The 13,505-nt window shown below is 42.4% G+C and overlaps 1 protein-coding gene across 8 annotated transcripts in view; it reads right to left on the reverse strand.

The window, feature by feature from the left end:
* LOC145355394 (protein PHTF2) overlaps window positions 1-13,505 on the reverse strand; it is a 112,547-nt gene that overhangs the window by 38,468 nt on the left and 60,574 nt on the right. For all 8 annotated transcript variants that reach the window (XM_080207442.1, XM_080207443.1, XM_080207444.1 and 5 more), the window contains 2 exons: window positions 7,533-7,691; window positions 416-581 (listed from right to left, as the gene is read on the reverse strand). In XM_080207442.1, the coding sequence (XP_080063568.1) occupies window positions 416-581; window positions 7,533-7,691 (325 nt within the window). The remainder of the gene's footprint in view (window positions 1-415; window positions 582-7,532; window positions 7,692-13,505) is intronic.

The following is a 13,505-nucleotide window of genomic DNA, read 5'->3' on the forward strand; positions in this document are numbered from 1 at the left end:
TGCCTATTTACAGGCTGCCTAAATACTATATTAGAGTGTCAATGAAGCAGTCTCTCCCCACTACTACAATTTTTGACTGCTGCCTGCAAGTTTATTTAAAGCAAAAATGGGCCACAAGTTGAATTTCTCACTAACTTTTCACTTACTACCCTTCCAAATTCAATTTTCTTTGAATCAAGCCTCGTGTCAAACTGCTCTAGAAAGTAGACTGATTTACTAATTTTAGCAAATAACAATAATAAAAAAGGATATTATCCAATGTGGCATCTGAAATTTGAGCAAAAATTCTCATCAATGGCAAATATATATACACACACATACCAGTCTCTGTATGGTATAAATGTTGGCATATAAAATATACATTGATTCAACTTTACGAAAGCACACAATAAATATTTTCAAAAAATGAGGATACCTTCTTCTTTTGCCTCCACTATTTGTTGCAGGTTTTGGTGTATGTGTTGATACAATCTGGCAATGAACAGTCCCAAGCAGTAACATTAGCCAGATAGACCCAAATACTTCAGTGTATGGTACACTAGGCGTAACTTCGGCTGTGCAAAACAACACTATTGCTGTAACTATAAACAGAAGGGTCAATTAGACCATCTATCTGGAAAGTTTTAACTCCAATGGTCTCTAACATTTACACATTTTATTCAAACAAATGTATCAAAATAAAACTGCAGAGTTAACATTTCAAATGGATAACTTTTTATGAGATTATTTCTTGATAAAGGTAAGGCACAAAATATTGAGGGGAAAGTAGTAGCATGGTTAGCAAGTTAGCTGAGCTACAGGAGGGGTGAAAACCAGCTAATTTCACTGACAGAATTGTTTAATCTGCTGAGTCCATAATTTTCTGTTTTACTTCAGATTTCCAGCATCCACAGTATTTTGCTTCTGTGTCTAAATAGACTAGTTTACTCATAAGTTTTGACTTGTATGAATGATTCAGTGTGATTGCAGTTAAAGAAATTGGATTTTATTAGACTTCACATTTTTTGCATAAAATTCAGCACCTCTCTCAACATTACATAGGAGCAAGGGTAGATCATTCAGCCCATTTAGCCTGTTCAATTAGTTTGTCACTGACATGTACCCCTATCCCATTTAGCCAACTTGGATGTGCAGTTTATTGATAAATGAAACAGTGTTTGTTGCATACATGGATTTTAAAAGGACATTTGATAAGGTGTTGCATAGCTTTGTTGATAAAAGACAAGCAGTAGATCTGAGAGAAACGTTCAAAGTTATAAGACGTTTTGAACAGATACACTGGAAAGAACAGTTTCCACTAGTCAGCGAGTCAGTAACTGGAGGACACAGGCCCAATGAGCCAAATGGTCTGTGTCGTATCATTCTATGACTAAGTTTAAGATCATTGCCTAAATGAAAAAAGGTCAGTGGTGGGCAACCTGCGACCTAGGGGCCACATGTGGCTCATCAGGGTTTTCTGAGTGCGGCCCATAAGACATTTTATTGATTGTTTCCCACTTGCATGGTAGCCACAATCTGTTGATTCTTCCTGCGCAGTTTTTTACCTAGCAGTTTTTGCTGTTCGACCATCATTGGTGAGGACCTAGACACCATTAGTCATTTAGAGGCTATTGTGGTGTGTGCAAAGATGACTGATCAGGCCAATTCAGGCACGGAATGTCCTGGCACATACTGGACAGACTTATGTAGACACTACAGTTGTTGCGCTGGTGGCTCTGGACTTGCGCAGCTTGCACTTAAGTTGTGCTTCAGCAATACACCTTGCTTTGTGAGCTTGACAGCCTTTGTGGATCAGGGCGGTTTTGTGCCAGTGTTTCCCAGGTGATCGTGTCAATGTCAAGCGACTTCAGGGAGGCCTTGAGTGTGTCTTTGAAACGTTTCTTCTGCCCTCCATGTGAGCGTCTTCCAGCAGAGAGTCCCCCAAAAAGGAGCTGCTTGAGTATGCGCTTGTCTGACATACAGATGACATGATCTGCCCACTGGGCCTGCGCTCTCATCAGCAGTGTGTGGACTGATGGTGGACTTGCTCTAGAGAGAACTTCAGTGTCTGGTACTTTGTCTTGCCAACGGATACGTAATATTCTGCAAAGACAAGTCACGTGGAAATGATTCAGCTGTCTTGCATGCTTTCGATACACAGTCCACGTTTCACAGGCATACAGGACAGTAGAGAGTACCGCAGCGCTGTAGACCTTCAGTTTTGTTGCTGGGCTGATTCTTCGACGTTCCCATACAGTGGAGCGCAGTCTACCAAAAGCAGGACTTGCCTTTGCTATTCTGCAGTTAACTTCTGTATCAATAGTCACTGCTTGGGAGAGGGTGCTGCCAAGATAAGTTAACTGGTCCACTGCCTGTAGTTTCTATCCTTTGATTATGATTATGGATTCTGTGTACAGTGCACGAGCAGCAGGCTGGTGCATGGCTTTGGTCTTTTTAATGTTGATGGTGAATCCAAAGTTGTCACAAGCCGTTGAAAATTTGTCCATACTGACTTGCTTCTCTGGCTCAGAGCCAGCATACAGAGCGCAGTCATCGGCAAAGAGGAAATCTCTCAGAATAGTCTCTTTCGCTTTGGTAATAGCTTGAAGTCTCCTCAGGTTGAAGAGCTTCCCATCCACTCTGTACTTGAGGTTGATTCCAGCAACACTGTCCTGGAAGGCATCATTCAGCATGGCAGTAAACATCATGCTGAACAGTGTGGGTGCAAGCACACAGCCCTGTTTGACACCATTGGTGACTGGGAATGCCTCAGAGCATTCTCCACCATCCACTACTCTGGCCATCATGGAACTGGCGTACCATCTGAATGAATTTGGGAGGGCAGCCGAACTTTGACATGATCGTCCACAGGCGTTGTCGGCTTACAATGTCGAAGGCTTTCGCAAGGTCAACAAAAGGTTATGTCGAGCTCACGATTCTGCTCCTGACACTTCTCCTGAAGTTGGCGTGCAGCAAAAATCATGTTAGTAGTCCCACAACTTTTGCAGAAGCCACACTGACTCTGGAAGCAGGCCCAGCTCCAGATGAGTGACTAGATGATTTAGCAGGACTCTTGCAAGGGTTTTTCCTGTGACGGAGAGCAGTGAGATTCCTCGGTGGTTGTCGCATACTTGCCGACTGCCCTTCCTCTTGTAGAGGTGTATGATGGAAGCATCTTTATGTTCCTGAGGAATGGATCCTTGCTTCCAAAAGGGCTGGAACAACTCACTCAGTGAGCTTCTCGATAAGTGTAGGACCAGCAGCTTTATGGATCTCTGCGAGTATGGCATCTGCCCCTGGGGCTTTGCCACTGGATAGCTGGCTGACAGCTTTCATGACTTCGGCTACTACCAGTGGATCATCCATGGCGCTGTTGAAATTAGCCTGGGGAATCCTGTCTATTGTCTCATCGTTAATAGATGACGGTCAGTTGAGGACGGCTTCAAAGCGTTCAGCCCATCTCTGCAGGATCTGATCTTTCTCTGGAATGAGAGTTGTACCATCTGTACTCAGGAGGGGAGGAACTCCTGAGAGATTGGAGGTCCATAGAGAGTGTTGAGGGTTTCATAGAACCATTTCAAGTTGTATTTCATCTGCCTTGGCGCTCAGTCAGGCATCCTGCATTTTACGCAGTTTATTCTGGACTGTCCTGCGAGCACTGGTAAAAGCATTTTTCTTGGCAGCTGAAGATGGGTCGTTCTGACAGGCCAGATGAAGACAGTGCTTTTCAACAAGTATAGCCTGTATCTCCTCATCATTCTCATCACTCCAATCATGCTGCTTGTGGGTAGAGGGTCTGAGCATCTTCAGCATCCCTAAAGCATTCCCAGTCATCCTCAGCACTGCTTGCAAGGTGTAGGTTAGCAAGCTTGATTTCTAAGTCTTCAGCCAATGCTGAAGCTATGCTGAGGTTTTTTAGCTTGGCTGCATTGATTCTTTTCATAACCTGGTTTCCTTGTGGTCTGATGCGGAGCCTCATTTTGGAGACAATGAGCCTGTGATCTGTCCAGCAGTCAGCACCACACACGGCCCTGGGACCTCTGACATCCAGCCTGTCTTTTCTGCTGACAATGACACAGTCAATAAGATGCCGATGCTTAGAGCCAGGGTGCATCCAGGAGGTCTTGTTACGGGTAGGCAGACGGAAGGTCGTGTTGGTAATGAGGAGGTCATGTGCTGCACAGGTCTTCAGTAAGAGTAGGCCATTACTGTTACACTTGCCCACTCCATGCCTCCCAATGACTCCCTGCAAGATTGCAGAGTCACACCGTACTCTTGCATTGAAATCGCCAAGCAAGATCAGCTTGTTGGTACTGCTCACCGCTGATAGTAGGGCGTCTAGTTCTTCGTAGAATTTGTCTTTCATCTCGTCCGGGTTGTTCACTGTGGGGGCATAGGCACTGATCAGGTTGGCGACTTCTGTTCTGTAGCGGAAGCTGTAATGTCATAAGCCGGTCATTCACACCTTTGGGTAGACTATCAAGTTTCTGAACAAGGTGACTCCTGACGGCGAATCCAACTCCAGCATCACAACGCTCATCGCTGCCGCGACTGCTCCAGAAAACAGCGTATCCACCTCCAGTTACAGTCAACTGACCTATGTTGGCAAGACAAGATTCACTCAGGGCTGCAATGTTAATGTTGTACCTTGCAAGCTCTCTGGCAACTAAGGCTGTTCTTCTCTCTGATCTGTCTGCCGCAGGGTTGTCCAAAAGCATGCGCATGTTCCAAGTGCCAATGGTGAGTGGGGTCAACTTGCATTTTATTTTGTTTGTTCGACTGCAAAATGGGATCCCTGCCAGCTGCGGTAAACTGGCCAGGGTGTAGTGATGCAGGCAATGTTTAGGGCACCTTTTCTAGCCCCTTCCTCATTCTACGGAGGTGAGCAGTGCGTTCCTGAAGAGGACTGCTCAGTCACCCAGGTAGACGCCGAGTTCCACTGCTGATTCGGTCAGCGGAAAACGACCATTAGACCTGAGCCGCCTGCATGCAGGTCCATGACTACAGCTCCCAGTGTCTCCACATAAGAACATAAGAACATAAGAACATAAGAAATAGGAGCAGGAGTAGGCCATCTAGCCCTTCGAGCCTGCCCCGCCATTCAATAAGATCATGGCTGATCTGTTGTGGCTCAGTTCCACTTTCCCGCCCTCTCCCCATAACCCTTAATCCCCTCTCTTATCAAGAACCCATCAACCCGCTTCTTAAAAATATTTAGCGAGGCAGCCTCCACCACTTCAACGGGCAGAGAATTCCAGAGATTCACCACCCTTTGAGTGAAGAAGTTCCTCCTCAACTCCGTTCTAAACCGCCTCCCCTTTATCTTGAGGCTGTGCCCCCTAGTCCTACTGTCTTTTCTGAGCGGGAAGAGTCTCTCCACCTCTATCCTATCCATCCCATTCATCATCTTATACGTCTCAATGAGATCTCCCCTCATTCTTCTAAACTCTAACGAGTACAAGCCTAGTTTATTCAGCCTCTCCTCATAGTTCAATCCCCTCAACTCCGGTATCAGCCTAGTAAACCTCCTCTGCACTCCTTCCACGGCCAAAATATCCTTGCGCAGGTGCGGCGCCCAAAACTGCACACAGTACTCCAGCTGCGGCCTCACCAATGCCCTATACAGCTGCAGCAAGACCTCCCTACTTTTATATTCAATCCCCCTCGCTATGAAGGCCAGCATCCCATTCGCCTTCCTGACCACCTGCTGCACCTGCAAGCTGGGTTTTTGCGACTCATGCACAAGGACCACTCGCCCATTGCCACAGGACTTCAAGGGTTGAACAGGATACCGACGACGACACTAGCGCTCGATTTGGATTAAAGTGAGGGAGAGTTGTGAAGCAACAGCCGCACTCTCTCTTCCCAATTCCCATCTGGATCCAGTGGGAAGACCAGAGTCAAGACGGCTGGAGGTGGGACTAGGCGCAGTGGATGACCAGGACGTCTTCTGTGTCTTGTCCTGCTCTTCGCGCTCCACACTTGCAGAGACCGCCTTCTTGACCATTGGACCTTCCATTGGTCTCGTCTGCTCAATCCGCCAGATTCTGTCTTCACATGCTGGAATAGACATCTCCTATCTCACCGAGGGTTGAGACCCGTCGGTTTGTCGAGGCCATTGCCAGGGGTGTGGCCACTGTCGCACGCAAACAGCTATGGGGTGCCACAGGTGAGAGCTGAGTCCCAGGTGGGGGCAAAGGATGGACAAACCACCCTGAAAGGACGCGACCTAGCAGTATAACTAAAGTGAAACACATGTAACACAAGGACAAGTGAAATGAGGTGCCTGCTAATTGCACACAACATTGACAATGAAAGCCATGCACTCCTTGTGTCCTAAGTGTAAATATTTATTTACCATTTGAAGTTGATAGTAGTTCTATTCAAATACAAATGATTAAGGAATTTCTATAACTTGTTGTGAAATATTCAGCTTGTGTTAAATGCATTTAATCTTGTTCATGGGTCATCATGAGTGAGTAGGCTGATTTCAATCTTGTGGCCCACTCAGATGAAGGAGGGTCACTCATGCAGCCCACTCACCAGCCAAGGTTACCCATCATTGGGTTAGGAGAATATTTCTGTTGTTGGTTGTTTGGACACAGGAAACCCTACTACAGAGCAGAATCCACAATATATTTCAGTGAACAAAGTAATGAAAAACAAAGTGTAATCAAACATGAGGAAAAGAGCAGAGAAATTGGACTAAGTCAGTTGTGCTTTTGAAGAACTTGCACAAGCACAATAGGACAAATTACTCCCTTTTGTGCTCTAACATCCTATAAATTCCACAAATTGGTTTATTTGTCAATCTCCTCAAAATGAGAATGCTATGTTGGAGGGCGATGCTCCAGTGGCAAAACAGCACAAGTGAGGTTTCTATTATAGAAAGTTTTTTTTTTATGCACCGACAGGAACAAACTGAAGGGGTTGCTCCTGTACCTGTAACAAGAGAACTTAAGTAATGCCTGTTTCTGCCATATAAGGAATCTAGTGCTGCCACTAAGCAGAGAAAACAGGCCAAATAAAACAAGAGAAAGCGAGCTAATCTTAAGCAGGTTCTCAGCCAGTCCTTGTTGATTCTATGCTATTGCAGGATAGCACAAGAATATCCTAATGTTGTATTCCTTTCTATTTTGGGATTTTAGTCTCTTCTACAGCAAAGACCAAAACAATAGGTAGCCACAACATGTATTATTTAACCATCAAGTCAGTTTATCAAGATAGATGTTGCTTCATCACAGTCTAAGATGGAAGAGGGATAGAAGCCTAACGTGCCTCTGGCAATATCTCAACACATCATGTGACTAATCACACGGAGATGCATTTCTTTACAGTACATAACATTCTTACATAATAATATGCAGTATAATCCAAGCTTTCATGATGGACTAAAGCTTTGTACTTACTTTGTGTAAGTTTGAAATAAATATATTTCTATCCCAGTGCAAAAAACAAAGTTGTGTTCTTGTGCTGAGAATACTGAAAGCTCTATTACCTCAGCAAAATGTTCCCACATATTGACTGGTTATAGATTATAAGTTATGTCTCACCTTGAAGGAGGTATAAAATAAGTAGCCATGAAAATATGCATTTTGAGGTCACTTGTATCCACCATCTGAAGAAGAATGGAAAAAACACAACTCTCACAATTCCTTTCCTAGTTAATGAAGTCCATGGACTTTCAGGTTTTGCCTTAGCAAAAGCAGATCCTATGGGTTCAAAAGAAAAATAGATGCCTTTGTAAACAAGTTGGCAAAAGAAAATCACTACGTAAATCTTTCAAAATTGTACATGTAAATTTGTGACGATTAATTGTATTATCTTGGAAAACATGACAATTTACAAAATGTCTTTTGCATCCTGCAACGGGCTGCTGTTCTTTATGATGTTCCTTCTTCCTGCTGTGGGAGCCTTCCAACACCAGGATCTCTACAATAATACTTCTTTGTAACAAAATATTGTTCAGCATGCAGCACACAACCTTAACTGTAGTCAAACTAGACTGCAGATGATATGCAGATCAATCCACGCACTTTCAATGTGCCAGTGATGCTGTACTATTACTCCAGTACAGGAATGAATCTTACTGTGCAATTGTTTACATGTTGTCCTAGGACAACACACTGGTGTCAAATCAGCCACATTTGTAAAGGACAGACTAGGTCTCCTAGCTGCCACCTCAAATCTTGTCTTTCTGGATCCTAGTGCACAACGAACTGCTTTAAAGTCGCAGAATCCCTACAGTGCAAAAGGATGCCATTCAGTCCATCAAGTCTGCACCGACCACAATCCCACCCAGGCCCTATTCCCATAACCCCGTGTATTTACCCTGCTAATCCCCTTGACAGTTTAGCACAACCAATCAATCTAACCCACACATCTTTCGGACTGAGAGAGGAAACTGAAGCACCCAAAGGAAACCCACGCAGACACAGGGAGAATATGCAAACTCCACGCAGCCAGTGACACAAGGCTGGAATTGAACCCAAGTTCCTGGCGCTGTGAGACAGCAGTGCTACAGTGCCACTGTGCCGCCCCAAAATGAAGACGTTATCACAGCTCCCAAGAAAGTGGGCATTCATTTGCATAATAGGATGCTGCTGGTCAGGAACAAGATATAAAAAGATTTTGATGTTTGATTTTGAAGTAGGTGGTGACAGTGTGCAAGGGAGCATATAGGCCAGATGATGCAACTGTGACTCCTTCGAGAATCCTTACACACAAAATTTCAATACTTGCTCTTGCTGCTGCTCGATGCCCATGGGGATTGAGATTAAAATGTCTAAACAACAACGCATTTGTGACAAAGCTGCCACTGTGTACAAAAAATTGCAAAATATTAGTGATGTAGGTCCATCTCGAATACATACATAACTCAGTGATGGCGTCCTTTGTAAAACAGAACCTAGAGATACTGCCTTTCTAACAAATGCCAGCCTGGGCTTAATTGCCTGTATATTCATCACATTAGGGGTATCTTGTACATTTGGTGCTACTGGACATCCCCCCTCCTCTTCTTCTGAAGAACAAATACAAGAGAATTCCCCTAGAAATTCCCCTAACGTGAAATGGGGGAAATTTAGATCTACAAAGAACACAAAGGCAGATATCACTGCAGTTAACAACAACAAGAAAAACCTCTAAATATGATCAGAAGTTTTAACCTGATGTCATTTCTCTTGTTTTTTTTCCTTAGACATCCAATTTATTCCAGGTAAAAGAAGAACCAGCACAAATGAAATAGAAATGGTGGAAAACAGAGTAAATGGTCTCACAATGACTTTTCTCACTTTATTTGCAAGGAACTGCTCCAAAATGGACAGTGATCTTCTGTAGTAAACATGAAGCTCAAAATGAGATGGGTGAAAAATTGGATGAAGATTTAAAATGAATGAAGCTCAACCCAATGTACGGATCAAATCCAGCCAACTAACATGTATAAAAGAGGCAGATTTGGGAAAATGAAGACCAGATTGTTTAAATACAATAAGAACAATTTCTCCATGTTTCAGGTATGAACTAGGGGAATTTTAAAATTGATAAAGGCTTTAAGATGTTTTAAATTTTCACCACTAAATAAATATTCACTTATAAACAAGAAAATTTACACAGGTGGCTGAAAACAAAAAAGGTCTGAAATCTATTTGACAGGATGTCATGTAATTACAGTACTTTATTGATCTGCAGTAAATGAAAATGCTTCTAGGCCACTTCAAATGAGGTGAAATTAATAGTGTTCAAGTGGGTAGAAATATTAGTTTTCTCTATTACTGTCTTACCATCAAGACTGTGGGCCAATGCATTATATCTAATCACCAAAGTGACCTTGGCATTTCAGGATTCAGTACCATTAATGCTAGTAATACAAGATGATGTCCATACCAACAGCAGAACATGACCATACTGTATATTGGACATGCAATGTGAGGCAAAGGACTACAGCAGTGCTTTTCAAACTATTTTCCAATGTGGCCAATTTTAACTTGCCACTACTTTCTCAAGGACAATTAGGGTAACAAAATGTTAGCCTTGCCAGCAATGCCCAGCTGCCTTGTCCAAAGATCTGCCTAGCAGCAAGAGTAACAAAAATTTAAAAGGCCTGAAAATTAGAAATCTTCCTATCGACATAATACAGTAAGGACTCTCACAACACAAGGTGAAAGTCCAACAGGCTTATTTGGTAGCAAAAGACACTAGCTTTCAAAGCATTGCTCCTTTATCAGGTGAGTGGGATTTCAGTTCACAAACAGGGCATATAAAGACACAAACTCAATTTACAAAATAATGGTTGGAATGTGAGTCTTTACAGGTAATCAAGTCTTAAAGGTACAGACAATGTGAGCGAGTACCCCAGTCCAACGCCAGCATCTCCACATCATAGCAACATAACAGCCAGTGTTTCCGGGATAGGCAAGCTTCAAGTGATCAGGGCATTCCCAAAGGAATGAGAGCATCTAAAGATGATCAGGTGTGAATTTGTCTAATAGTAGAAATAGACTACTTAAATTACTGCTATGAAAATGTTTAGTTCTGCAAACAGAAACAGCTTCCTAAAGTGACTGACTGATTTCAGCGCTATAGAAATGCTATGCTCCACAAAAGGGAAGAATTCGAGATTTGTAGATAGCTGCCTCATGAGATTGAAATAACAAAAGGGGCAATCGTATAACTGTTATTCCCCTCAGAAGCAGAGAGGCTAGTCCACATCTCACAACCAGAAGTCAGTCCAGCATTCACAGCCAGAAGGCTAGGGTCCATTTCAGAGCTAAAGAATCCTGGAATGTTTTTTATTTCTCAGAAATACTATTGTGCTGTATTTAGAGTCCTAGAGCCAAGACATTGCAGGAAATCTTCGTAAAGGTAGTTCAAATATCTTCACTAATCAGGTAAAAGGCGTTTCCCAGACTTGATCAGTCTGGTATAATGTGGTAACCATAAGGTGGATTTGATTTAAGAAATTTATTTAATTTGGATGTTGTTTTAGAGAGGGAAGTCTTAGTGAGTTCAAGGATTGTAAAATATATTTTGGAACAACAGGTAATTTCTTCATAAACTGTGCATATTAGTAATTCATGCACTTAAGTGTCTTGGAGTATTGCCATCTATTCCGTTGTGTATTTGTCTTTTAAGTTAATAAATATTTAATATACAATAACTGGACTGGTTCTTCATTAGACAGTTTTAGACAGCTCCACACAATATTCCAAAAAAACGATACACCACCAGGAACAGATGTTTCAAGTTGGGACACTATCAGTGTGGTATGTGACACTATGAAAGAAAACATTAAAAATCTCTAAACATAACATGACTCCTGACAACAGCAAAAAAACAATAAAACAGTATAGTAACATTCAGGATATAATTAAAGTGTGTGTGTAATAGATCAACATGTGATAATACATCATATGAAATCTATGTTTTTAAAAATCTATGTACTTTGTAAAAATATTAGAGTATTTTATGTACTCTTGTAGGTTTCAATCAAGTTCTGTATATCCATTGGTGACAGAAAACTTAGTGAAGCCCCTCTCGCGGCAAACACTCCACAACACAAACTGCAATTAGCCTGCCTTCCCCACAGCAAACACCCACACAAGCTCCTTGTCCCAACTCCCCTCCCCCAACTCACCACATGGCAACCCCTTTACCCAACCTCATTCCCCACAGCTCACTCAGCATCCCATTTTCCCAACCATCTTCCTGCACACCCAGCCTGCTAAACTACACCAAATCTCAAGTTCTGCTGCTCCCTCATCCTCCAACTGCCTGCCAAACCCCATGGCTCAACCAAGTGGCCAATAGCATTGCATGCCCTCCCAGTGGGATGAGTAGTGGCTTCTACATGCCTGCTCCCAGCCTTGTCATTGGCAGAGATTTTCCAGACTTTGAGTCTCTCTCTGTCTCTTCTCGACTTTGACTGCATTGGAAGTAGCGACAACAGAGAGAGGCAGAGGTTGGGAAAAACAATTTTAAAAGGTGGCATTCTGTCATCCAAAATGTCAGAATTTCTCAAATGGCCAAAATTTCTCATCCCTGAAAAGTCCTGACTTGTATGCTTATAGATAACTTATTAATGCTGAACTGCCAAAAGTTAGCGCTAACCGTGACACAGATATGAATCTGCAAATTTTTTTTCTACTTTAGTCCATAGTTCTAGCAGCTTTGTCAGCAACAAGTGGCCAATTTCTGGGGTAAGGTAACTTTGTTACTCTGTGTTCAAGAAAACAGTTTTTAGACGTGACCAGGGACTTGGGGTTTCCTCTGCATTTACATCCAGCTACAACTGTAATCTGGACACAAACCAAATTATTTCCCTCAAAAGATCACATAATTATAGATATACATGAATAGCTAGAAACCATCCAAATCACGTCCCCCATGCAAAATAATGACTGCCTACCAAATTGGCAAAAATTATAAAGCTTCTCACAAGAATAAGAAGTAGGGACAGAAAAAGATCTGTTAACTCCACCATTCAATATAATCATGGTTGATTTTCAGTTCCAACACCAACTTTCCTATTCCCCATGTCCCTTGATTCCTAGAGAGAACAAAAATCTGCCTATCTCACCTTTAAATCTATTCAATGATGGTGGAGAATTCCAAACATTCACAACCTTTTGAATAAACAAATTTCTCCTCATTTCAGTCCGAAACAATCGACCCCTTATCCTGAGGCTGCAACCCAGCTTCTAGATTCCCCAGCTAGGGAACACAATGTCTCAGTATCTACCCTGCCAAGCCCATGAATGTTTCAATGAGATCACCTCTCATTCTTTTAAATTCTAGAGAATACAGACTCAACTTATTCAGCTTCTCATTTTTGGACAACTCCCTCAGCAGAGGGAACAACCTAGTGAATTTTCACTATACTGCCTCCAATGCAAATAGATCCTTCCTTAAATACAGAGATTAAAATTGCACATAGCATTCCAAGTGTAGTCTCATCAAAACCCTGGAACAATTGTAGTTAGACTTCCTTCTTCTTGTATGCCAACCGCCTTACAATAAAAGCCAATAGGCCATTTGCTTTCCTAACTGATTGCTGTACCTGTGTGTCAATTTTTTGTGTTTCTTTATGAGTACACCAAATTCACTTTCTTAAATTTACAACTTATATGCAAGAATGAGTTGAAACATAAATTTCAAGACTCAATAAAGAAATATACTGTTGAGTTTGATGTTCCCTTAAGCCACCTTGAGTGGGAGATCTGAAACAAATTTCTTCAAAATCTGACCCAGGGCAATCTAACTAAAGGTGGCTATTTATCTGATCAGGAGATCAATTGTTAAAACCACCACAGATACAATGATGTACAGTTTGTAACGCCTGTAGTGTTGTGGCCCACTCAAATCACTCTCAAACTCCTCAATTCTGCATACAAAAAACCCAGCCTGTCCTTGGATGTTGTCACAAAAAAAACTTAAATCAACCACACCTGACCAGCCAAATATTCCACCACCCATATATATGTTAAAGGAGAGACTCTTCTCATACCTTGGCAGCCACCTCCATCAAA

The sequence above is a fragment of the Carcharhinus amblyrhynchos genome, chromosome 19 (assembly GCF_965287045.1).
Source record: "Carcharhinus amblyrhynchos chromosome 19, sCarAmb.v2.hapA, whole genome shotgun sequence".
NCBI classification, from domain to species: Eukaryota; Metazoa; Chordata; class Chondrichthyes; order Carcharhiniformes; family Carcharhinidae; genus Carcharhinus; species Carcharhinus amblyrhynchos.